At 49.1% G+C, this 26,098-nt stretch overlaps 1 protein-coding gene across 1 annotated transcript; it reads right to left on the reverse strand.

The window, feature by feature from the left end:
* Window positions 1–1,283: 1,283 nt before the first annotated feature.
* Window positions 1,284–24,245, reverse strand: LOC140207274 (uncharacterized). Its single transcript, XM_072275745.1, has 10 exons — window positions 24,184–24,245; window positions 19,680–19,792; window positions 19,014–19,085; window positions 15,357–15,476; window positions 6,037–6,153; window positions 5,228–5,545; window positions 4,512–4,654; window positions 2,552–2,616; window positions 2,055–2,229; window positions 1,284–1,567 (listed from the first exon to the last, which is right to left on the reverse strand). Exons 2-10 carry the CDS (start codon window positions 19,744–19,746, stop codon window positions 1,394–1,396), a joined length of 1,251 nt encoding a protein of 416 aa, XP_072131846.1. The 5' UTR covers window positions 19,747–19,792; window positions 24,184–24,245; the 3' UTR covers window positions 1,284–1,393.
* Window positions 24,246–26,098: the final 1,853 nt, after the last annotated feature.

Genomic DNA, 26,098 nt, shown 5'->3' on the forward strand with positions numbered 1-26,098 from the left:
AAAGATAAAAAGGAGAAAGGTAATAGCGGGGTGAGGTGAAGCGAAGAAAATTCATGTGTAAAGAGAGAAAGTTGACATGATTTGAAAAGCACAATGAGTGTAAAATCACTTTATCTGAACGCCCGTAGTTTTCGAAATAAGGTCAGTGAACTTGTGGCACAAATCAGTACACAGGGGTGTGATTAAGTGGCCATTACGGAGACGTGGTTGCAGGGTGTAGAGATGGCAAATTGAATATCCAAGTATATCAGGTAATACAGAAGGATAGGCAGGAAGGTCAAGGAGGACGCGTAGCACACTTCATTGATGATGAGATCAGGGCGACTGTGAGAGACGATATAAAGTCTAAGGAGCAGGATGTTGAATCCATCTGGGTAGAGATAACTAATAGTAAAGGGAAAAAAAATAAATCACTGGTGTGAGTTGTCAGTTGGTCAACGAATAATATCTTTGCAGAGTCACAGGCGAGAAGCAGAGAAACATCTGGGCATATAAGAATGGAAGAACAGTTGTCATGGGGGACCTTAACCTGCACAATCAATTTGTTCGATGCAGTCCTGAGGAGGACATCATAGACTGCAGCCGTGATGTCTTTCTGGAACTGCATGTTATTTAACCTACGAGGGCACGTTCATCCAGGTTCGTCACTCTCGTTCCCCGGAGTATGGAGAGCTGTTACTTTCCATTTGAGACTCAGCCTGACAATTATTGCCTCCCTCATTCCCTCGTGGGATGTCTGTAGTTAAAAGACTCGTGTTGAGCACTCCGTGCTCAACCGCACGAGATCCATTTCCTCCTGGGTTTCCTTACTGTCCTCTTGGATATTTCTAGTCTGAGTCTGACTCTGCAGGTACCTTCACCAGCGTCCATATATCTGTCGTTATAGAGGGGATTAAAACGTTAGGAGTTTCAGGAGTTGTTGTCTGTCATTGAAAACTCGCGAATGTCTCAGGTTGTACGGCGGTGAGCATTCTGGTCAGTCGCATGGCCGCCTGGTGTGGAGGCTGCAACGCAGAGGGTCGCCAGAGGCTGAAGACGTTTCTAGATCGATCAGCTCCATTGCGGGCACAACCCTCCCCTCCATCGGGAACATGTTCAAGAGGAACCGCATCCATTACTGAGGACCCTCACCACCCGGGAAATGCCCTGTCATCATCAGTACTATCGGGGAGGAGGTACAGGAGCCTGACGGCCCGCACTCAACGATTTAAAACAGGTTACTTCCCTTCCACTATCAGATTATTAAACGCTTCCTGAATCCATGAGTACCCTCGATATTCAGCTATTTTTGTTTTTATTAATTTTTGGAACTTACATTAAAAATTTACATTTTTCCACCGTACTAATTGTGCAAATGATCAACTCTCAGGTGGTATCAGTCACAGACAATAGATCAGACCGTGATTGCGGTTACAAATATGCGCTGCAGACAGACAGGACATGTGGCACGCTGCTCGTCACTGAGTATAGGATTCGGGAGGTCACATTGCAGTTGTACAAGACATTGGTGAGGCCAAACCTGGAGTACTGCGTTTGGTTCTGGTCGCCTTCGTGTAGGAAAGATGATCTGGAAAGAGTACAGAGGGAGATTTACGTGGATGTTATGGGGATTCGAGTGGCTGCGTTGTGGAGACTGGACTGACGTGAGGAGTTTATTCTTTGGAGAGCACGGGTGACACAACAGAGGTGTATAAAACCCCGAGGGGCATAGATAGACTGAATGCGCACAGTCCTTTACCCCAGGGTCGGGAATCTGTTTAGCAGAGTGCACAGGAGAGAGGTGAGAGTGGGTGGAGGAGAGATAACAGAGAAGGAGGTGTGGGGAACGGTGCAGGGAGGGGAGAAGAGTGGGAGAGATGGCGAGAAAGAAAGAAATTGTTGGAGAAAGAGGAATGTGGGAGAGTGTTGGGGGAATGGGATGCGAGTAGTGGAGGAATAATGGTTGGAGGAGGGACAGATTGGGTGAAGAGGGAATTTGAGGATGACGTGGATAAGAGAGGGGAAGAGAGACGGGCGCGAAAAACAGATTGTAATGTGAATCAAGTTTGCCCTACGGACTGCTGACAGAGACCCTGGATCCTCTCAGGAATATCTGTGCACGAATGTGCACACTTCTTGCAGATGAAACGGTGTTGATGATTGCAATAGTTCCTCCATCCGTCCGAGTCGCAGTTCACGCAGACGGGCCTTCCAGTGCTATACTTGTAAATAAGACTAGAAGTCTCTTCCCTGTCAAAGAAGGTTAAACAATATCAACAGAGTCAAGACAGCTCCAGGAGGACAATCGAGACCGTCAGCAAACTGATCCCACTGAATCGCACTTTCCACACAACCACGCGTCGGTCCCCAAACTAACCCCCTGAACCATTTTCTCCTCACAGACCAGTATCTCTCCCTAAAGAGATGCCACTGCCCCACACTTCCTGAACAATCTGCGTCAGAATCTAATATACGATCGTGACCCCCTCACTTCCCACAGCCCCAGTGTTTTCCCAGACTAATCGTACTGACCCAGTCCCAAGCCACATGGCAGTAATAATCCGAATCTCACCCGTCTTCGCATTTTCCACACCGGTATGCGCCGTAGTGATGGCTGACAGCGTTGAAAACAATATTCTGCGAAATTAATTGTTTTAATTAATTTTAAGAAGGAACCTCCCTCAATGCCTCAAACCGGGAGTGTGGGATGGGATGGTCGAGAAAGAGGGAGTTTCATTCTTTGACTGATCCGGGGAATGTGTGATGAGACAGTCTGGAGAGAGCTTCACTCTGTGTTTGACCCCGGGAGTATGTGATGGGACGGTGTGGAGGGAGATTCACCCCTTGTGCCTGGTCCTGGGAGTGTGAGATGGGACTATGTGATTGGAGCTTCACTCTGTGTCTGACTCGTGTGTGATGGGACGGTGTGGAGGGAGTTTCACTCTGCATCTGACCCCGGGAGTGTGTTATTTGACGGTGTGGAGGGAGCTTCACTCTGTGTCTGACCCCGGGAGTGTGTGATAGGACGGTGTGGAGGGAGTTTCACTCTGTGTCTGACTCCGGGAGTGTGTGATGGGCGGTGTGGTGGGAGCTTCACTCAGTGTCTGACCCGGGAGCGTGTGATGGGACGGTGTGGAGGGAGATTCACTCTGTGTCTGACCCCGGGAGTGTGTTATGGAACGGTGTGGAGGGAGATTCACTCTGTGTCTGACCCCGGGAGTGTGTGAGGGGACGGTGTGGAGGGAGATTCACTCTGTGTCTGACCCGGGAGTGTGTGATGGGACGGTGTGGAGGGAGATTCACTGTGTGTCTGACCCCGGGGGTGGGGGGGGGGGTGGTGCGACAGGACGGTGCGGAGGGAGATTCACTCTGTGTCTGACCCGGGAGTGTGTGATGGGGCGGTGTGGAGGGAGATTCACTCTGTGTCTGACCCGGGAGTGTGAGATGGGACGGTGTGGAGGGAGATTCACCCTGAGTCTGACCCCGTGAGCGTGTGATGGGACGGTGCGGAGGGAGATTCACTCTGTGTCTGAGCCGGGAGTGTGTGTTGGGGCGGTGTGGAAGGAGCATCAATAGACAATAGACAATAGGTGCAGGAGTAGAGCATTCGACCCTCCCAGCCTGCACCGCCATTCTGAGATCATGGCTGATTATCTACTACCACTCTGAGGCTGATCCCGGGGAGCTTCTGATGGAGCTTTGTTCTGTTTCTGACCTTGGCAGTGTGTGATGCTGGGCTATGTACTGGACTTCACTCAGTGTCCCACACCGGGAGGGTGAGATAGGACATTTTAGAGGGAGTTTCACCCTGTTCCAGACCCAGGCAAAGTGTGATGGAACACCGTGGACGGACTGTCACTCTGTAGCTGTCACCACGAGGTGTGACTGGTCGTTCTGGAAGGATTTTATCTCTGCGTCCGATACCTGGGAGTATGTTATGGGAGTTTTACTCTCTGACTGACTCCGCGAAAGTGTGTTAGGACGAGATGGAGGCATCATCACTCTGTGTCTGACACAGGGAGTGCGTCATGGCACGGTGTGGAGGGTGGGTTACTCGGTTCTGTACCGGGATGTGTGTGATGGGACGGTGTGGAGGGAGCTTCACTCTGTGCCTGACCTCGGGAATATGTGATCGGATACTGTGTTGGGAGATTCTCTCTCTGTGTGTCCCCGGGAGTGTGTGTTGAGACGGTGTGAACGGAGCTTCACTCTGTGTCTGACCCGAGAGTATGTGATGGCATCGTGTGGAGGGAGATTCACTCTGAGTCTGACCCCGGGAGTGTGTGATGGGACGGTGTGGAGGGAGATTCACTCTGTGTCTGTCCCCGGGAGTGTGTGATGGTACGGTGTGGAGGGAGATTCACTCTGAGTCTGGTCCCGGGAGTGTGTGATGGGACGGTGTGGAGGGAGATTCACTCTGTGTCTGGCAAATGTAGTTTATGATGGGACCAAGTGGAGGAAGATTCACTCTATGTCTCACCCCAGGAGATTCTGATTGTTGTAAATATCTCCTCTCTCGGTGCGACACATACCTCCTCTGCTTTCGAATTTATTTCCAGTAGCCTTGCATCAAAGTTTGAACAATGTTCCTTCGCTTCAATGTAAGATGTTTTCAACGTGGATATGAAATAACAGCGGTCTGCCTTTCTGATCCAGTCCTGAAAACACGTTTGCTCTGCAAATCAGGAACAAGAAAAAGTGAATATCCTACCACACCGTCGCATCACACACTCCCGGGGTCAGACACAGTGTAAATCTTCCTCCATACCGTCCCATCACACACTCCCGGGGTCAGACACAGAGTGAATCTCCCTCCACACCGTCCCATCACACACTCCAGGGGTCGGACACAGAGTGAATCTCCCCCCACACCGTCGCATCACACACTCGCGGGGTCAGACACAGTGTAAATCTTCCTCCATACCGTCCCCTCACATACTCCCGGGGTCAGAAACGGAGTGAATCTCGCTCCACACCGACCCATCACACACTCCCGTGGTCAGACACAGAGTTCATCTCCCTCCATGCCGCCCCATTGCACACTCCCCCGGTCGGACACAGAGTGAATCTCCCTCCACACCGTCCCATCACACACGCCCGGGATCAGACACAGAGTGAATTTCCCTCCATTCCGCCCCATTACACACTCCCGCTGTCAGACATAGAGTTAAACTCTCCACCTCCACCCTCTACCCATCCCTCTCTCCCCTGTGATGAGGAGCAACAGAGGCGGGGTACATTGTCTCACCTCTTCTCCTGGTGAGGTATTGGCAAATCTGAGCTTTGCTTTCGGTGATGTTCTTGTATTTCATGTCGACGTGATTGAATTGATGACGGAGATTGGTGTGCGCTCGATTCAGAACAGAGAGGTCCGAATTGAGGACGGTTATGTTATTTTCGAGTGTGGAGATGCGGGAATACTCTGAGATTCTGGACTCAAGTGTTGAGTTCAACTCATGGACTTTTAGTTGATATTGGAGCTGGGTCCTGTTCATCTCCTGATGCTGTTTCCAAAGTCTCCGGTAGTTTCGGTCGCAAATGATCAGAGACTGACGAAGCTGTAACACTGAGAGTGTTGTTGTCAGGTGACGCCGCCGTCAGTGTCACGGTGAGTGATGTGTCCGTGTTATGGTGAAGGCAGTGACAGCGTCACGGTTTCGGGTGTATCGGTGTCACGGTGCGGGCAGCGTAGTTTTCACGTGTGGGCTGGACGGTGTGACGGTGCGTGACGTGACGGTGTCACTGTGAGGGGAGTGGGAGCGTTACTGTCACGTTGTCATGGTGAGGGGCGTGCAGGTATCTCCTGGAGAGCTGTGTTGGTGTCAAGGTGTTTGCTGCTTCGGTATCACGGTGTTGGGAGCGCCGATGTCGCAGTGTGAGGGAGTGTGGGTGTCACGGAGAGGTGTGTATCGGAGTTACGGTGAGAGGTGTGTTGGTGTCACAGTGAGAGCGTTTCGATGTCACGTTGATCGTCGTGTCAGTGTCACGAGGTTTTACGACAACTTTTCATTACAATCTCTTTACGGTCCGACTCCACCCGGAGCTCCTTCGACTCACCATAAATCGAGAGCCCGACCACTATCGCGACGAGGACGAACATAGTAAGGCAAAGTGGACAGATCTTACAGTGCCATCTATTTCCGATGTTCTCGCTCGGCTCCTGTTTATGCGCATCTGTGGAGAATCCATTCAACGTGTGCGTGAATTCAACCATGACCCGCAGGGTAGCTTATTTCCACCCACCATGCCTCATGTCTGACTGATTCCATTGATCTGGTAAGAGTGAAGACGAGATTTACGAGGATGTTTAGTGGCTGCTTGCAAGAGCCGTACCGTAAGGGAGTGGTTCGCACGACGCGTTACAGTACCAGGGACCCAGGTTCAATTCCCACAGCTGCCGCAAGGAGATTGCACTTCTTCCCCGTGACCGGCAGGTGCTCCAGGTTGCTCCCATAGTCAGTAGACAGACCAGTTGTAAGATAATTGGTCACTGTAAAATGTACAGTGTCTAGGCCGGGATTGGGGAATTGCTGGGCATCGCGGTCTGAAAGCCTGGAAGGGCCTGTCCGCACAGTTTTTCAATAAATAAATAAATCTAAATATTTGTTTTGGGGAAAAAATGAAATTCAAGGTCGAATATGTTTTACATATACAACCGGGGTTGTTTTAGTGGGTAGCGGATCAGCTGCAGATCGGTGGAGAATTTGCTGATGGGATTAAATCCGGGTAGGTTCTGGGAAGTCAATTTTGCGAAGGAATTGGACACATTAACGGCGATATACTTAATTGTCGACGTAGAAAGGGATCGAGTGTTAAACGCGCAGGTCAATGGGATGTTGAAAAGTTGAGATTAGACAAGCCTTTGTCAATATCCCTCTCATGGGAGTTTCATTCGCAAGATTGCGATGACCGGAATTCGCGGTTATTTGGGAATTTGCGTTAAGAATTAGCTCGTGCTAATTTAGACATGTGCCGGTTGCCAGTTCGCAGTCCGTGACTGATGGTGTTATGTACCGATCCGCACTGAGATCTCTGCTGTCTGCGGCAAAGACTCGGATGAAAACCTGTGTGTTCAGGACATCCAGCATCCTAGATTCAGTAAAGTGTTTTGTTTTTGTCACATAAAGACCAACAGTACAGCATGAGATAATTCGGCGCACAATGTTGTCCCAAATGCATTCCCGCTACTCTTAGATATTATATCTCTGGAAATAAAAGGTAACTGTCTGTCTACTCTGTCTATAATCTTATAACCCATTATCAGATCTCCCCTCAGCTTCGAAACCTCATCTTATAACCCATTATCAGATCTCCCCTCAGCTTCGAAACGTCATCGAAACCTGGCACAGACTTTTAAACACTCTACAGAGACTATCCAAGCACTTGACATCTTTCCTATCGTTGGGTGACCAGAACACTTTTCAAAACGCATGATGCAACCCGACCAGTGATTTTCATAAAGTTGCAACGTAACTCCCTGACTTTTGAACTCATTATGGGGACGAACAATGGCAATCATGATAGACGCCTTCTTCACCCTATCAGAAAGCCTGACCATGAGCAATAGCATTCGACCGCAAGATCCCTCTGCTAATCAACACTGTTTACAGTCTTGGCTTTAATAGTGCGCTATCTCTTAGCATTTAACATTGTCACCAACTGATCCTCGTTACATCCAGAGATACAGAAAGTAGTAGAACAAGGTAAGTCAATAACACGATGGAAACTAAAGTACCACAGTTTCAGAGAAGGTGCACTGCAGGAAGGCAATACGGTACAAGGGCGCAGGTACCCAGATCAAGACGTGAAGAGAGCCTGCTATCGTAATAGGTGATCGTCTGATACCAGGGCGACAGAAGCTGTGCTTCAGCCGAGTTACAGCTATTTAAGACCTTGGTCAGACTTCCCTTGGAGTACCGTGTTCAGCTCTGGTCACCTCACTACAGGAAGGATGTGGATGCTATAGAGAGAGTGCAGAGGAGACTTACAAAGATGCTGCCTGGATTGGAGGGCCTACCTTATGAAAATAGGATGACTGAACTTCGTATTTTCTCCTTAGAGCGACAGAGGATGAGAGTGACGGGTAGAGGTGTACAAGATAATGAGAGGTATTGATGGAATGGATAGCCAAAGGCGTCCCGCCCCAACTCCCCCACCCCGCCCCCCAGGGCTGAAGTGTCTAACACGAGGAGGTAGAGTTCAGTATAGTCTAGATACCGAGGAGGATGTCAGGGATAAGATTTTCTCAGAGAGTGGTGCGTGTGTGGAATGCACTGCCAGCGGCAGTGGTGGAAGCGGATACAATAGGGTATTTTAAGAGACCCTTACAGCTTAGAAATAATAGAGGGCTATGAGCCAGGAAAATTCGAGGTCGTTTCTCGAGGAGGTCTCATGGCCGGCACAACATTGCGCTCTATGGTCAATGAGATTTCCATGTTTCCATGAGGCAGTCACAGATGAGAGCTACAGGGGTGTAGTCACGCCTAGGCTGTCGAAAGCAGGTCGTTGGGTGACAGTCAGAGGGGGGAGAGCGAAGATGAGCAGACAGGTAGTGCAGAGCACTCCTGTAGCCATTCCATTGAACAACAAGTTACTGTCCTAGATACTGTTGCCGGGGACGACCGTCCAGGTGTGAGCCACAGAGGCAGGTCCTCCGGCACTGAGTCTGACCTGATGGTGCAGAAGGGTGGGACGGAGAAGAGGAGAGCTGTCGTCATTGGAGACTCTATAGTCAGGGGAGCAGACAGGAGATTTTGTGAACGTGAGAAGGACACCCGCATGGTTTGCTGCCTCCCGGGTGCCCGGGTCCGGGATGTCTCTGACCGGGTGCACGACACCCTGGCACGAGAGGGAAAGCAACCAGAAGTCGTGATACATGTTGAGACCAAAGACATAGGCAGGAAGAGGGATGAGGTCCAGATGTGTGAGTTTCTGGACTAGGCAGAAGGCTGAAGAACAGGACGTCAAGGGTGGCGTTCTCAGGATTGCTGCCAGTGCTACGTGACAGTAATTGTAAGAATTGGAGAAGATGAAAGTTGAATGCGTGGCTGAGGAGTTGGTGCAGAGAGCAGGGGTTTAGATTTCTGGATCAATGGGATCTCTTCTGGGGAAGGTGGGATCTGTACAGATTGGATGGGTTGCACCTGAACTCGAGGGAGAGAAATATCCTTTGCATGTAGGTATGCTAGCATGTTTCGGAGGGTTTAAACTAATTTGTAAGGGGATTGGACCCAGAGCGATGGATCAGTGAAAGAAGTGCATGGAGTAAAGCCAGATCTAACATACAGAGAGGCTTTGAGGAAACAGAAGCAGAATAAACCGTGTAAAGACAGTAAGGTAGAAGGGCTGAAATGTGTGTACCTCAATGCAACAAACATCAGGAGCAAAGGAGATGAAATGAGAGCTTGGATAATTACATGGAATTATGATGTAGTGGCCATTACAGAGACTTGGCTGACACCAGGGCAGGAATGGATTCACAATATTTCTGCATTTCAGTGCTTTAAATGTGATAGACAGGGCGGAAAAGGGGGAGGAGGGGTGGCATTACTGGACAGGGATACTATTACAGCTACAGAAAGGGTGGGTAATGTAGCAGAATCCTCTTTTGGGTCACTATGGGTGGAAGTCAGGAACAGGAAGGGAGCAGTTACTCCATTGGGGGTATTCTATAGGCCCCCAGGTAGGAGCAGAGATACAGGGGAGCAGATTGGGAGGCAGATTTTGGAAAGGAGCAAAAATAACTGGGTTGTTATCATGGGTGACTTTAACTTCCCTAATATTGATTGGCACCTGATTAGTTCCAGGGGTTTAGATGGGGCAGAGTTTGTGAAGTGTGTCCAGGACGGATTCCTGTCACAGTATGTGGACAGGCCGAGTAGGGGGTATGCCATACTAGATCTAATACTAGGTAATGGACCGGGTCAGTTCACAGTTCTCTCAGTGGGTGAACATTTGGGGGACATTGTCCACCGCACCCTGGTCACTAGCATTATCATGGAAAAGGATGGAATCAAAGAGGACAGGGACATTTTTAATTGGGGAAGGGCAAATTATGAGTCTATAGGGCTAGAACTTGCGGGTGTGAATTGGGTTGATGTTTTTGTAGGGAAAAGTACTATGGACATGTGGTCGATGTTTAGAGATCTCTTGCACGATGTTAGAGATAATTTTGTCCCCGTGAGGAAGATAAATAACGGTAGGGTGAAGGAACCATGGGTGACAAGTGAGGTAGAAAACCTAGTCAGTTAAAAGAAAGCAGCAAACATGAGGTTTAGGAAGCAAGGATCAAATGGGTCTATTGAGGAATATAGGGAAACAAGAAAGGAGCTTAAGAGGGGGCTGAGAAGAGCAGGAAAGCGACATGAGAAGGCCTTGGCGAGTAGGCTGAAGGAAAACTCCAAGGCATTCTTCAATTATATGAATTAAAAAAAAAACGATGACAGGAATGCAGACAGGACCGATTAGAGATAAAGGTGGGAAGATGAGCCTGGAGGCTGTGGAAGTGAGCGAGGTCCTCGATGAGTACTTCTCTTCGGTATTCACCAATGAGAGGGAACTTGATGATGGTGAGGACAATATGAGTGAGGTTGATGTTCTGGAGCATGTTGATATTAAGGGAGGGGAGGTGTTAGACTTGTTAAAATACATTAGGACAGATAAGTCCCTGGGGCCTGACGGAATATTCCCCAGGCTGCTCCACGAGGCGAGGGAAGAGAATTCTGAGCCTCTGGCTAGGATCGTAATGTCCTCGATGTCCACAGGAATGGTACCGAAGGATTGGAGGGAGGCGAATGTTGTCCCCTTGTTCAAAAATGTAGCAGGGATAGTCCGGGTAATTATAGTCCAGTGAGCCTCACGCCTGTGTTGGGAAAACTGTTGGAAAAGATTGTTCGAGATAGGATCTCAGGGCATTTGAGAATCATGGTCTGATTTTAATAAGGAATTTGACAAGGTTCCACACGGTAGGCTTATTCAGAAAGTCAGAAGGCATGGGATACAGGGACGTTTGGCCAGGTGGATTCAGAATTGCCTTGCCTGCAGAAGGCAGAGGGTCGTGGTGGAGGGAGTACATTCAGATTGGAGGATTGTGACTAGTGGTGTCCAACACGGATCTGTTCTGGGACCTCTACTGTTCGTGATTTTTATTAACGACCTGGATGTGGGGGCAGAAGGGTGGTTTAGCAAGTTTGCAGACGACACAAAGGTATTGTAGATACTGCAACGGATTGTCAAAGATTGCAGAGAGTAATTGATACGATGCAGAAGTGGACTGCGAAGTGGCAGATGGAGTTCAACCCGGCGAAATGTGAAGTGGTACACTTTGGAAGAACAAACTCCAAGGTAGAGTACAAAGTAAATGGCAGGATACTTGGTAGTGTGGAGGAGCAGAGGGATCTGGAGGTACATTTCCACACTACCTTGAAAGTTGCCTCACAGGTGGTTAGCGTAGTTAAGAAAACTTTTGGGGTGCTATATTTAATAAGTCGAGGGATAGTGTTTTAGAGTCGCCGTGTAATGATGCAGATCTCTAAAACCCAGGTTAGGCCCCACTTGGAGTACTGGGTCCAGTACTGGTCGCCTTTCTATAGGAAGGATGTGGAAGCACTGGAAAGGGTACAAAGGAGATTTACCAGGATGCTGCCTGGTTTAGAGAGTATGCATTATGATCAGAGATTAAGGGAGCTAGGGCTTTCCTCTTTGGAGAGAAGGAGGATGAGAGGAGACATGATAGAGGTGTACAAGATATTAAGAGGAATAGATAGAGTGGATAGCCAGCGCCTCTTCCCCAGGGCAACACTACTCAATCAAGAGGACACGGCTTTAAGGCAAGGGGTGGGAAGTTCCAGGAGGATATTAGAGGAAGGTTTTTTACACAGAGAGTGGTTGGTGCGTGGAATGCACTGCCGAGTCAGTGATGGAGTCAGATGCACTTGTGTGGTTTAATAGTCTACTAGACAGGTATGTGGAGGAATTTAAGGTGGGGCTTATATGAGAGACAGTGTTTGAGGGTCGGCACAGCATTGTGGTCCGAAGGACCTGTACTGTGCTGTACTATTCTATGTTCTATGTTCTATGTTTTATGTTCTGGTGAGACATGTTTTCGTGTCTTCCTTTCCGTGGTGTGGGTAAAGATGAGAGAATATCGGCTGTGGGTGGGGGTCGTTCTTTGATGATACTGGCTGTTTATCGGGTCTGCGGGGTGTGCAGACAGACCTCATGGGAGGGGAGGCTGGTTTCAGAGTTGTGCTCAGCTGTGTCCACAGTTTCTTGCGGTCACAGTTTCTATTTCTGATTGAGGAACCAGGACGTTTCATCAGAGCAGTGAGGTGGATGGGAACTCAATAAGGCATTACATTTTTCCACTGTCCACTACTCTGTATTATGGTGTCGAACCCAGGGAGATTTCACTGACTGATTTGTGCGGATTGGTAGGCATTTGTAGAATTGAACAGGTCCATTTACAAGGTCCCAGATTGTACATCACTCTGGAAGATGGAAGAGAGGGAGGTAGGGAGAGACGGACAGGGAACGGAGCAGATATAGGGGGAGGGATGGGGACGAGAGGGGGATTGGAAAATAGAAGAGGGAGGGAGAAGCTGGATGGTCTGAGACCCAGGGAGAGTAATCGGGTCTTTTTAACCGGGAAAGACAGAATTGGCACTGATAGCAGATGTACCATACATAGACTTTAATAGGACTATTAACAAGGTCCTAGATGGCACACCGCTCTAGAGGATGGTGTGCGAAGCAGAGAGGGGTGGCTAACTGGATGTAAAATTGGCTTTGTTGTACGGGCAAAGCTTTAAGGTTGAAAATCGCTTCTCAGGCTGGATGCCCGTCACTAGCGGTGTTCACCAGCAGTTCGGTAGTGGGACAAATGAACTTTTACAAATATATCGACCATTTGTAGCAGATTATACAGGATGCTGCTGGTGAGCTTGCAGACGACACTAACGTTGGTGGAGTTGTTAAAAGCGAAGACCGGTATCACTTACGGGGGATATCGGTCAGATGGGGAAGAGGGCTGAGCACTGGTTGATGCAGTTGAATTCAACAAGGGCGAGCTGTTGTATTTCAAGAAGTGGACTAACAGGGTAGAATTATCACAGTGACCGAGTGTAACCCTGTGAAATTTAATAGAACATAGGGCCGAGGGGTACAGGTGCACGGTTCCCTGAGCGTGAAGTCGCAGGTCGACAGGGCGGTGCGGAAGGCGTCTGACGCACCGGCCTTCATGTGTGGGCACTGAGTACGGGAGTCAAGAGTCACGTTGCAGTTGTACAAGACGTCGGTGAGGCCGCACAGGGAGTACGGTGTTCAGTTTCGGTCGCCCTGCTGTCACTGAACTGGAAGGAATGCAGAGGGAGATTTAAGCGGATGCTGCAGAGAGCCGAGGACTGAGTTACGGAGAGAGTTCAGGCAGGGCGGGACTTTATATCTATGGGCGCAGGGGTGACTTTATAGAGGTGAATAAAAGCACGAGGGTCACAGAAAAGGTGAATGCGCAAAGTCGTTTTCTGTAGGCTTGGAGAATCGAGAACCCGAGCTCACAGGTCTGAGGTGATAGCAGAAAGAGATTTAATTGGGGACCCGAATGCGACTTTTTTTTCACCCAGACGGCGGTCCAACTATGGAACGAGCTGCCCGAAAAAGAGCGACAGCGAAAGAGTGAAGGGGAGACATGTAGAATGGGAGTAGCAGAGAGCGGGACAGAGGGAGCGAGATAGAATTGGTGAGAGAGAGGGAAAAGATAGAGGGTTAACTGCACACTATTTTTGCTCCCCGCTATATTATTGTTAAAACTTTGTTCTTTTTTTCACACATTGATTATATGACTGTCTTGCGGCTAGAGAAATTCTAGGCAGTCTCTGTTGTACGTTAGATAGTCGGAATAACATTGTGGGCCGAAGGGCTTGCCATGTACTGTAGATTTCTATGTTCTGATGATACATGCTTTCATTTCCTCCTTTCCATGGGTTTAGTGCAGAAGAGAGATGGGTTGGCCTGTGCAGATGTGGATTTTTGATGATGCTAGCTGATTTACCGAGATAGCAGAAAATGCTGACAAAGTTCCTGGAGGGGAGGCTGGTTTCGGGTTTCGGAGATGTTCACAGCTGTGTCCACAGTGCTCTACAGTTCCATGTGGTTAATGGCGGAGCAGTTTGTATATTTTGAGTGAGGAACCAGGACGGGATCTCAATAAGGCATTTCATGTTTCCAATTTGTAGGTTACTCTGTATGATGGTGTGGCGACCCGTGCGCCGACACTGGTATCAAGCGTTATGGGTCCTACCCTCCTTCCCTTGGAGAAGATTGGTGTCGTGGAGAGGGGAGACTTGCAGCATGGGCAACTGCTGGTCTTCCATACAACCTTGCCCACGCCTACGCCCAGGAGAGTGAAGACTTTCCAGGCGCAGATCCATGGTCCCGCAAGACTAACGTTGTGGTGACCTGGGAGATTTGACGGATTGATTTGCTCGATTTGGTAGACATACTGCACACTGACTTTAACACATCCATTCACAAGGTCCCTGAAGGTAGATCGCTCTGGAAGATGGAAGATAAGGCTGGTAGAGATACAGAAGGGACAATGAGATCTGATAGAGGGTTGCGAGGGGATGAACGGGCGGGTGGAAGATAGAAGAGGCAGGAAGATTCTCGATGAGAATCAGAGTGAGTTGTCGGGCTGATTTGACCGGATAAGACAGAGCCGGCACGGAGAGTAGACTATAACAGGGCAATTAAGCAGTCCCAGATAGCTGTCTATTCTGAAGGAAGATATGGAACACAAAGAGATCTATCTGACTAATTTTAATTGTGAAGGGTTGATCAGGTGGATGTTAGGTCCCAGAATGTGTACCGCTCTGGAGAATCATTAGACCATAAGACCGTCAGAAACGGGAGGCCATGTTGCAGTTGTACAGGACGTCGGTAAGGCCGCACAAGGAGTATGTTATTCAGCCTTGATCGTCCTGCTCCAGGAAAGATGCAAACGAAAAGGCAAGAGTGCAGAGGGAGATGTTGCCGGGACTACAGGGACTGAGCTACGAAGAAAAGTTCGGCTGGTTGCGACTTTATACGTTGTAGATCAGGAATGACCCTTCAGGGGGTTCTAAAGCCAGGATGGGCACAGACAGAGTTGACGTTCAAGGTTATTTTCGCTGAACTTGGAACCGAGGGCCACCAGAGCGCACAGGATTAAGGTGAGAGAGGAAAGAGATTTAATTGGGGTGCCGATCGAGAACCTTTTGGTATCGAGATGATGGTCAGTCTGTGCAACGAGCTGACAGAGAGGCGGACGCATTACACACTTGGCCACTTGGGTATCTGACACGTCATCCCTCCAGAATGACGTCACGTTTGAGAAATCTGACCTCTTTGTTCCGTGTCTGGCAACCTGCCGGGTGCGGAAGCAATGGGAGGATCCTCAATCTCATTGATGGGGACGTCGTCTTTCCGAAAGTTCAGCTCTGAGTAGATGGGGGTTAGACCATCTGGTAGAGAAAGCGAGAGAATGTGAGAGAGAGTGCTAAAGCATGAGGGACAGCGGGGGATTAGTATGGATAGAGGAGGTAACCAACGGGGATGGGAGAGCGCAAGACGGGTGAGGGAAGACAGAGTAAAATGGATCGATGAGGTGGCTGCGACATGCGTGATCGAAGTTGGAGGGAGATGGTGGAAGAGACCAAGTCAGCGAGACTGCGAAGGGGAGAGCGAGAGTGGGAGACCGTGGTACTGTGACAGAGGGGAGAGGATTGAGAAAGTGGGCAGTGAGAGAGGGAAGAGAGAATAGGGAAGGAGGAGAGAGAGGTTTAGAGATGGGTATAGAGCGGAGAGAACGAACGAGTACGAGTGGAGAGGGAGGAGCAGAGAGAAGATGGAAAAAAAGGAGGAAGAGAGAGGGAAAGTGTGAGCGGGAGAGGAGACAGAGGGAAAGAGAGAGAGAGAGAGAATGGAGCAGATTGCGTCAGTGGCAGAGTAGGGGAGAGGAACGAGAGATTGAAAGAGGGAAAGAGAGTCAATGGGCCGATAGAGGGACGGGTTTGAGGGCAAGAGAATGGAGAGAGGAGAAATGAGAGGCTGAGATGAGGAACAAACCGGACAGAGGACGAGCGAGAGGAGAGGGCATGAGTAGGGGGGAAAGAGGGAAAGAGAAGGATAGAGTGGGTGAGAGAGAAAGTGAGGGAAAAGCGAATCGAAGGGATACAGCTGGAGATCGGACAGAGAGGAGGGAGAAGAGAGAGAGGGGCGAGAGATGAGAGAAGGGGGAGAGAGAGATTCTAAAATTTTATAGAGCTGTCCTTCATCACCGCCTGCCCACGGCGTTCCTTATTCAGCTGCCATCCCACAGAGCTCCCTCCTTCGACCTCTCAGCGCTCTCCCCTCAGTTACATTTCCACCTCACCGTCCCGACCAAGACGCTCCCACAACACAGCCCCTCCGATGACATTCAATCCTCCCACACTATTCTCACTTCACCCCGATCCACAGCCCTCGTTCTGTACCGCCCTCCCATGGCGCTCTCTCCACTCCGCCCTTCTGAAAGCGCACCGTCCCCACTGACACCTCCACGCCCTCACATTCCTCGCTCCCAGCCGCCTCAGCGACAAATTCCCTCCGACTCATCCTGCAATAATAGATCTAGTACTAGGTAATGAACCAGGACAGGTCACAGATCTCTCAGTGGGTGAGCATCTGGGGGACAGTGACCACCGCTCCATGGCCTTTAGCATTATCATGGGATAGGAGAGAATAAGAGAGGACAGGATTTTTTTTTTTAATTGGGCGAGGGCAAATTATGAGGCTGGAACTTGCGGCTGTGAATTGGGATGATGTTTTTGCAGGGAAATGTACTATGGGCACGTGGTCAATGTTATAGACCTCTTGCAGGATGTTAGGGATAAATTTGTCCCGGTGAGGAAGATAAAGAATGGGAGGGTCAAGGAACCACGGGTGACAAATGAGGTAGAAAACCAAGTCAGGTGGAAGAAGGCAGCCTACATGTGGTTTAGAAAACAAGGATCAGATGGGTCTATTGAGAAATATAAGGAAGCAAGGAAGGAGCTTAAGAAAGGGCTGAGAAGAGAAAGAAGGAGGCATGAGAAGGCCTGGACGAGTAGGGTAATGGAAAACCCCAAGGCCTTCTACAATAAACTGAAGAAAAAAAGAAAGGATGACAGGAGTGGAGGTAGGACCGATTAGAGATAAAGATGGGAAGATGTGTCTGGAGGCTGTGGAATTGAGCGAGGTTCTCAATGAATGCTTCTCTTCAGTATTCACCAACGAGAGGAAACTTGATGGTGAGAACTATATGAGTGAGGTTGATGTTCTGGAGCATGTTGATATTAAGGGAGAAGAGGTGTTGGAGTTGTTAAGATACATTAGGACAGATCAGTCCCCGGGGCCTGACGGAATATTCCCCAGGCTGCTCCACGTGTCGACGGAAGAGATTATTGAGACTGGCTAGGATCTTTATGTCCTCGTTGTCGACGGGAATGGTACCCGAGGATTGGAGGGAGGCGAATGTTGTCCCTTTGTTCAAAAAAGGTAGCAGGTATAGTCCGGGTAATTGTAGACCATTGAACCTTACGTCTGTGGAGGGAAAGCTGCTGGAAAAGATTCTTAGAGATAGGATTTCTGGGCATTTAGAGAATCATGATTTGATCAGGGACAGTCAGCATGTCTTCGTGAAGGGCAGATCGTGTTTTACAAGCCTGATAGAATTCTTTAAGCAGTTGACCAGGCATATAGATGAGGGTAGTGCAGTGGATGTCATCTACATGGATTTTACGAAGGGTTTTGACAAGGTTCCACACAGTAGGCTTATTCAGAAAGTCAGAAGGCATGGGATCCTGGGAAGTTTGGCTAGGTGGATCCAGAATTGGCTTGCATGTAGAAGGCAGAGGGTCGTGTTGGAGGGAGTATATTTTGACTGGAGGATTGTGACTAGTGGTATCCCACAAGGATCTGTTCTGGGACCTCTACTTTTCGTGATTTTTATTAACGACATGGATGTGTGGATAGAAGGTGGGATGGCAAGTTTGCAGACGACACAAAGGTTAGTGGTGCTGTACATTATGTAGAGGATTGTCAAAGAATGCGGAGAGACACTGATAGGTTGCAGAAGTGGACTGAGAAGTGACAGATGGAATTCAACCCGGAGAAGTGTGAGGTGGTACACTTTGGAAGGATAAACTCCAAGGCAGAGTACAAAGTAAATGGCAGGATACTTGGTAGTGTGGAGCAGCAGAGGGATCTCGGGGTACATGTCCACAGATCCCCGAAAGTTGCCTCACAGGTGGATAGGGTAGTTAAGAAAGCTTATGGGGTGTTAGCTTTCATAAGTCGAGGGATAGAGTTTAAGAGTCGCGATGTAATGATGCAGCTCTATAAATCTCCGCTTAAGCCACACTTGGAGTACTGTGTCCAGTTCTGGTCGCCTCACTATAGGAAGGATGTGGAAGCATTAGAATGGGTACAGAGGAGATTTACCAGGGCGCTGCCTGGTTTAGAGAGAATGCATTATGATCAGAGATTAAGGGAGCTAGGGCTTTACTCTTTGGAGAGAAGGAGGATGAGAGGAGACACAATAGAGTTGTACAAGGTAATAAGAGGAATAGATAGAGTGGATAGCCAGCGCCTCTTCCCCAGGGCACCACTGCTCAACACAAGAGCACATGGCTTTAAGGTAAGGGGTGGGAAGTGCAAGGAGAATATTAGAGGAGGATTTTTATTTACTCAGAGAGTGGTTGGTGCGTGGAATGCACTGCCTGAGTCAGTGGTGGAGGCAGATACACTAGTGACGTTTAAGAGTCTACGAGACAGCTATATGGTGGAAATTATGGTGTTGGCTTACATGGGAAGTAGGGTTTGAGAGTCGGCACAGCATTATGGGCCGAAGGGCCTGTACTGTGTTGTATTATTCTATGTTCTATGTTCTAAACAGGGAATCGTTAGGATTAATGACATTTTTGCCCGAAAACCTTTCGACGGACTCATGAGCAACGTCAAACTAGCAAAGTGAAACTGACCTGCATCTGTCCGGACCTGGAGCTGAGAGCGGGTCTTGAATTTAAGTTCTGCATACGATACATCAGGTTCAGCTTGGACAAAAAAGAGTACGGGTTAGAAACTGCCTGAGGCTCCCTCAACACCGTCTCATTACACATTCCCGGCATCACACACACAGTGAAATTCACTCCACACCACGCCAGGATCAGACTCAGGGTCTGACTCCCGGGGTCAGACACAGTGAATTTCCCTCTGCAGCGTCGCATCGCACGGTCCTAGGCTGGAAACTGAGTGAAGCTAACTCCATACTGTGCGATCACATGCTCCCGGTGTCAGGAACAGAGTGAACTTCCCTCCACACCGTCCCATCACACGTTCCCGAGGTCAGACACAGAGTGTTAGCTCCCTTCCAACTTTTCTGTGGTCAGACACAGAGTGAATCTCCCTACACACCGTCGCATCATACACTCCCGGGGTCAGACACAGAGTGAAGCTCCCTGCACACCGTCCCATCACAGACTCCCGGGGTCAGACACAGAGAAAAGCTCGTTGTGCACTGTTGCATCACACCACCCCCGTTGTATGATCAGACGTAGAGGGAAGCTCCTTCCACAGTGTCCCATCACACGGCCTCGTGGACAAACAGAGAATGAAACTCCCTCTCTCCGTGTTTCTGCCCCTCTCACCTCGGGGAGCAGACCGTGTGTCCGTCTTGGCGAACTTCGCATTCCTGTGAGTCTCGCTGTCGTCCATCCTGTCGAGGATTACACGCGTCTCTGAGTTCAGGAACGGGACGTGACTATTGTCAGAGGAAGACAAGGAGTTTTGACAAGGAGTCAGATCGAAACCAGCAAACACCAGATGAATAGCTGATAAAAAGAGGAAACAAAAGCAGGTGGTGGCGGTAAATGTGGGTTTGGAGAGACTGAGTTTTTGCGAGAGGGTGGTCGTCGGAGCTAAGAGTGGCGCGGGAGGACTAGTGAGACTGAGGAGAAAGAGTTGGAGGGACAGAGTGGGGAGATTGGGGGTCGGCAGAGAGCGAGGGGGAACTGTGTGGCGGTGGACTGAGTAGGTAGAGGTAATGAGAGAACAGGGCGTGGTGGGAGAGAGGTGGGAGAGAGGAGGGAGAGAAGGGAAAGTAAGAGTGAAGCCGATGGAGAAAGAGAGGGTGTTGGAGGGAGCGGAGAGGAGAATAGAGAGGAGTGAGTATGTGGTACAAGGCGGAAAGTGGAGTGCGAGAAGGGGAGGGATGAAGGGAAAGGAATGTAGACGATAGAAGCAAAGACGAAGGGGGATAGAAGAATAGAAATGGGAGGAAGGAAGAAGCAAAGGAGGGGGGAGTGGGGAATGAAGGAACGTCGGAGGGATTTGTGTCACTTATCTGATCCTCGCTACCTCAACCTCATGTATGCTGCCTTCTTCCACCTGACTAGATTTTCCACCTCACTTGTCACCCATGGTTCCTTCACCCTACCATTCTTTATCTTCCTCATCGGGACAAATTTATCCCTAACATCCTGCAAGAGATCCCTAAACATCGAACACATGTCCATAGTACATTTCACTGCAACAACATCACCCCAATTCACACCGGTAAGTTCTAGCTTTGAACAAAGCGGATGAGCCTAGAGCGTGGATCTGTACTTGGAGCTATCGTGTTGGGTCGATTACACAGAGCTGGATGACTGAGTATCAGGAATGGTTACTTAGAGTGCAGGGCTTTAGCTGTTTCAGAAAGTACGGGGCGGAGGGTGGAGGCAAGGGTGTTGAGGCTTTGCACTGCTGCTCAGGGATAGCTTCACGGCTACAGGAGGGGAGGCTGTACTTGATCTGGTATTGGGAAATGCACGTGGTCAAGTGTCAGGTCTCTCAGTGGGTGAGTGGAAAAGTGCGTATGGAGCCGTGGGAGATAGCAGACGTACTTAACGAATAACTTGCTTCAGTATTCACAACGAAAAGGAATTTGGCGATTGTAGGGATGACTTTCAGCGGACGGAAAAGCTTGGGCATGTAGGTTTATAGAAAGAAGGTGTCCTGGAGTCTCAGGAAAGTCTTTGGAGAGGCATAATATGTTTAGGAATAGTCAGCATGTCTTGGTCAAAGGTAGGTCGTGCCTTCCGAGCCTGATTGAGTTTTTTTAGGTGATGTGCCATAACACATTGATGAAGTTAGAGCAGTAGATGTAGTGCATAAGTATCTCAGCAAAGCATTTGATAAGGTACCCCATCCAAGGCTTTTGAGAAAGTAAAGAGATATGGGATACAAGGGGAACAAAGAGTGGTTGTAGGCACGTCATACCCTGCATGAAGGCTGCTGATCAGTGGTGTGCCTCAGGGATCTGCTCCGCGACCCTGAGGTCCTACTATTTGTGATTTTTATAAATTACCTGGATGAGGAAGTGGAGGGACATGTTAGTAAATTTGCTGATGACACAAAGGTTGGGCGTGTTGTGGATAGTGTGGAGGACTGCCTTGTTTCATTCCGCAGTAGGAGATCAAGTATTCCTCGCTCTCTCTGGTTGCGACCGTCCAATCCTTTTCAATAATTACCTCGAGACAAATGGATCTATAATCACTCCAAGGCAGATTACAAAGTGAATGGCAGGATACTTGATAGTGTGGAGGAGCAGAGGGATCTGGGGGTACATGTCCACAGATCCCTGAAAGTTGCCTCACAGGTGGATAGGGTAGTTAAGAAAGCTTAGTTAGATTTCATAAGTCGAGGGATAGAGTTTAAGAGTCGTGATGTAATGACGCAGCTCTATAAAACACTTGGAATATTGTTTCCAGTTCTGGTCGCCTCACTATAGGAAGGATGTGGAAGCATTGGAAAGGGTACAGAGGAGATTTACCAGGATACTGCCTGGTTGGAGAGTATGCATTATGATCAGAGATTAAGGGAGCTAGGGCTTTAGTCTTTGGAGAGAAGGAGGATGAGAGTAGACATGATAGAGGTGTACAAGATAATAAAAGGAATAGATAGAGTGGATAGCCAGCACCTCTTCCCCAGGGCACCACTGCTCAATACAAGAGGACATGGCTTTAAGGTAAGGGGTGGGAAGTTCAAGGGGGATATTAGAGGAAGGTTTTTTACACAGAGAGTGGTTGGTGCGTGGAATGCACTGCCTGAGTCAGTGGTGGAGGCAGATACACTCGTGAAGTTTAAGAGACTACTGGACAGGTATATGGAGGAATTTAAGTTGGGATCTTATATCAGATGCAGGGTTTGAGTGTCGACACAACATTGTGGGCCCAAGGGCCTGTACTGTGCTGTACTATGCTATGTTCTAGGTTCTATGTTCACTCGGTACAAAGTGTACCCCTGTACAAACCTGACCTGCCTCATTCCGCAGTAGGAGATCAAGTTTTGATCTTTCTTGTTGGGACCTTTACATACTGATTAAGGAAAATTCCCTGAACTTTTTTGATAAACTCTATCCCACTGCGCCTTTTGCAGGATGAGACTCAGTTAATACGTGGAAAGTTAAAATAAACCGGTTACCACAATCTTATATTCCCTGCAACAGTCTGCGATCTCTCCACAGATGTATGCCTACTAATCCAGCGGACTGCCGGCTGGTCTATAATGTAGCCCCATGAACATTGTAATACATTTCATAATCTTCATTTCCACCCACACCGCCTCACTTACACGAGTTATTTTATCTCTTCTGACTGTGCACGGCTGTGAGATTTTCTCTGCCCAGTAATGTCAGCCCTCTTCCTTTATCCCTCACTATATCCCGTTTAAAAATAGGGAACCCAGAAAAAAAATGTGCTGTCCTGCTTTCTCCTCTTACAATCAATTCTCAATAATGGTTACACTATCATGATTCAATGTGTTGATTCATGCCCTGAGCTCACCTGCCTTTCTTAAAAAGTTCCTGCATGGAATTATACGCAGCACAGGACACCAGTCGCATCATGAACATCCTTATGATAGTTGCCTTTGCCTGAGGCCTTTCCAACATCTGTCTCCACACCGACTCGTTATCTGCTCTGAAGCTCTGAATCCCAGCCCCCTGCAACTCCAGTTTAACAACTGTGCACCAACCTCTCCTGCACAGTCCTGGCAAATCGTCCAGCTCAGATATCAGTCCCACTCCAGTTTAGGTGTAAATCGCCTTGTATCTCTTATGTACAGATCCCACCTTCCTTGGAAAAAAGATACACAATTCTGAAGACCTCCCACCCACATCAACTCCTGAGCCACGAGCTAAACTGTATAGTCTTCCTAGGTCAGGAAATAATGTGACGGATAGTGGTCCGATCCTTTAATTTAGTAATTAAATCTCTGACCTGACTTTGCAGAAGCACCTCCCGATTCATACCAACGTTATTGGTACCGATATGGGCCAGGACCTCTGACCGCTGACCCGCCCGCTTAGGAACCAGAGAGAAGGAGTGGTGTGCTGAGAGAAGAGGAAGGAAGGGGAGGAGAGTGGAGGCCACAGAAAGGGTGTTCATATTGCAGACTTTGGAACAGAACGTGTGAGTTACCATTTTCTTGCTCCCTATCTCAAGTCTATTTGAACGCCGAAATCTTCTGACCTATGAGTATGAATCAGAAACAGATCCCTCCTTTCTTGGAATAGACGCACTGATCGCAAATTCTGAAGCCCTCCCACCTAAAGCAACTCTTGAACTCTTGCTAAACTGTGTGGCCTTCCTGTGCCTGACATCGGTGGGTGGGGCAGTGGCCCTGTCCTTTAATTTAATGCCTAAATCCCTGACCACACTGTGCAGAACACCTGCCTATTCATGCCGCTATCGTTCGTACCGATATGGACCCTGATCTCCGGCTGCTCACTCACTCACTTTAGAATCATAGAGAAGGAGTGGTGTGCTGAGAGAAGAGGAAGGAAGGGGAGGAGAGTGGAGGCCACGGAAAAGCTGTTAAGATTGCAGCCTTTGGAGCAGAACGTGTGAGTTACCATTTTCTTGCTCACTCTCTCTGATCGGAGCCCACTGACCCATGACTGTAAGTCAGAGACAAAGCGAGGCTCTGTCCATGCAATCCCACCACACACTCCCAGGGAAAGACTCAAAGTGAAGCTCCCTCCACACCGTCCCACCACACACTCGCGGGGACAGACACAGAGTGAAGCTCCCTCCACAGTGTCGCATCACACTATCCTAGGGTCAGACACAGAGCGAAGCTCCCTCTCCCGATCTCCCCACTCACCACTACCTGGCCCTCGGCGTTCCAGTACTCTCGAATGGAGTGTGTCTCTCGGAGATGGTGTGTGTGTGTGTGTGTGATCGGATGGTGTGCTGCGAGAAGAGGAAGGAAGGGGAGGAGAGAGGAGGCCAGGGAAAGGGTGATGAGACTGCAGCCACTGATATAAGTGTTGTTCCACCACATGACCGCCCCGTGCATGCAGAGCTTTGACAGGCTCAGATCCTGGTGATAGACATCCGGTGGAACGGGGGAGCTGTAACACCAGACGTCATCTCTCCCTCATTCTCCCCTCAATGGCCTGTGACACAGAGAGAGAGAGCAGAGTGGCGGAGGGGGAAACGTAGATGGGAAGAGTTTAGCGGATGGAGTGTATCACGGAGACGGGGAGGGGCGTAGAGAACGCTCGGTATAATGCAGACGGCGAAGTGTGCATGACAGGAAGATGATCACGGAGCCGGTGTGGCTTCTTAGTGAGGGATGGGCGACGGGGTCAGGCATGGTGTACTGAAGGCAGTGTGTGACGGTGGCAGGGTATAGTGTAGGAGAGGGAGAGTTTGACGAAGCCGTCAAGGTTTGGAGACGGAGGGTGTTATCCATACGTGTGAGTATTTCAGAGTTACAGTGCGGGTCGTGACTATGCGTCAGTATCGTTGAGTAGTGAGTTCCGAATACGGTACAGACCCTGTCAGTGTGTTGGTGTCACGATGCGGGGCGTGTTCGTGTCAGATGGGGGTTGTGTCAGTGACACCGAAACACTGTAACGGGTCTTTCAATAGCCCTTTGAAGACGATCTCGGTGTCACAGTGAGGTTCTGTGAATCGTTCACAGCTTATGCCGTCTCTGAGGTGGTCGTTCCCTGTGTTTATCGCCAAATTCTCTGATCTAACCAACCCCACTGCCCTTCCCACCTGATGAGTTCAAATCACTCTCTGCTCTTGCTACAGAGCAGAGAACGTAATCACAGAGCAGAGCAGCCCGTCGGCCCAGAGAGTTGTGACCTTCCAATTCAACTCAATCCCTTATGCCGACACAATGCCCGTCTGCACACCCACGTGACTGTTAAAGAGACGCTTTAACTCCCCTGTGGATCTTCCCTCACCACCAGCGCTGGCAGCGTTTTCCAGTCACACACCACTCTCTATGAAATAAATCCTGCCAAACTCATCTCCCTGCAACATACTCCCTGCCACCTTAATTTATGTTTCTGCTATTAGATATTCAAATCCTGGGGGTAAAAGAAAACCAGCTCCCTCTTCTACCTGTGTCTTTCGTGATGATATAAACAACGTCAGGTGTTCCCTCAGACTCCCCCGCTCCACAGAAACGAAGCTAAAAATATCCGACCACTGATTATAGATTTTGTTCTCTGGTCCAGGCAGCGTCCCGTTGAACAGCTTTTGTGTCGTCTCTAAAAATCCCCACTTTCTTCCCGTAACGGGGCGGCCAGAAATGAATTAGTGAACTCTTAAACGTCAAATCCATTCCCAAATCCTATGTACATTGTCAGTCGGCTCCTCGGCGCCCCAGTCATGTACACTGAAGTCGCTCTCTCCTTCAATGCTTCCCATTATTCATGGACTGGGCCCTCCCTGTCTGCAGTTGCAGATCAATCCCCTCCCCAGTAAAGTTGGCCTTTATCCAATTTCGAAACCAAACCCTAGGTTAGACCTATCATTTTCCATAATGTCTTGTATCTAATAGCATTACCATCACAAGAAGCAAAGTGGTCCAATAGACAATAGACAATAGACAATAGGTACAGAAGTAGGCGATTCGTCCCTTCGAGCCAGCACCGCTATTTGCTGTGATCATGGCTGATCATCCACAATCAGTACCCCGTTACTGCCTTCTCCACATATCCCTTGACACCGCTATCATCGAGAGCTCTAACTCTTTTTTAAAAGCATCCAGAGAATTGGCCTCT

Source organism: Mobula birostris, chromosome 13, assembly GCF_030028105.1.
Source record: "Mobula birostris isolate sMobBir1 chromosome 13, sMobBir1.hap1, whole genome shotgun sequence".
NCBI classification, from domain to species: domain Eukaryota; kingdom Metazoa; phylum Chordata; class Chondrichthyes; order Myliobatiformes; family Myliobatidae; genus Mobula; species Mobula birostris.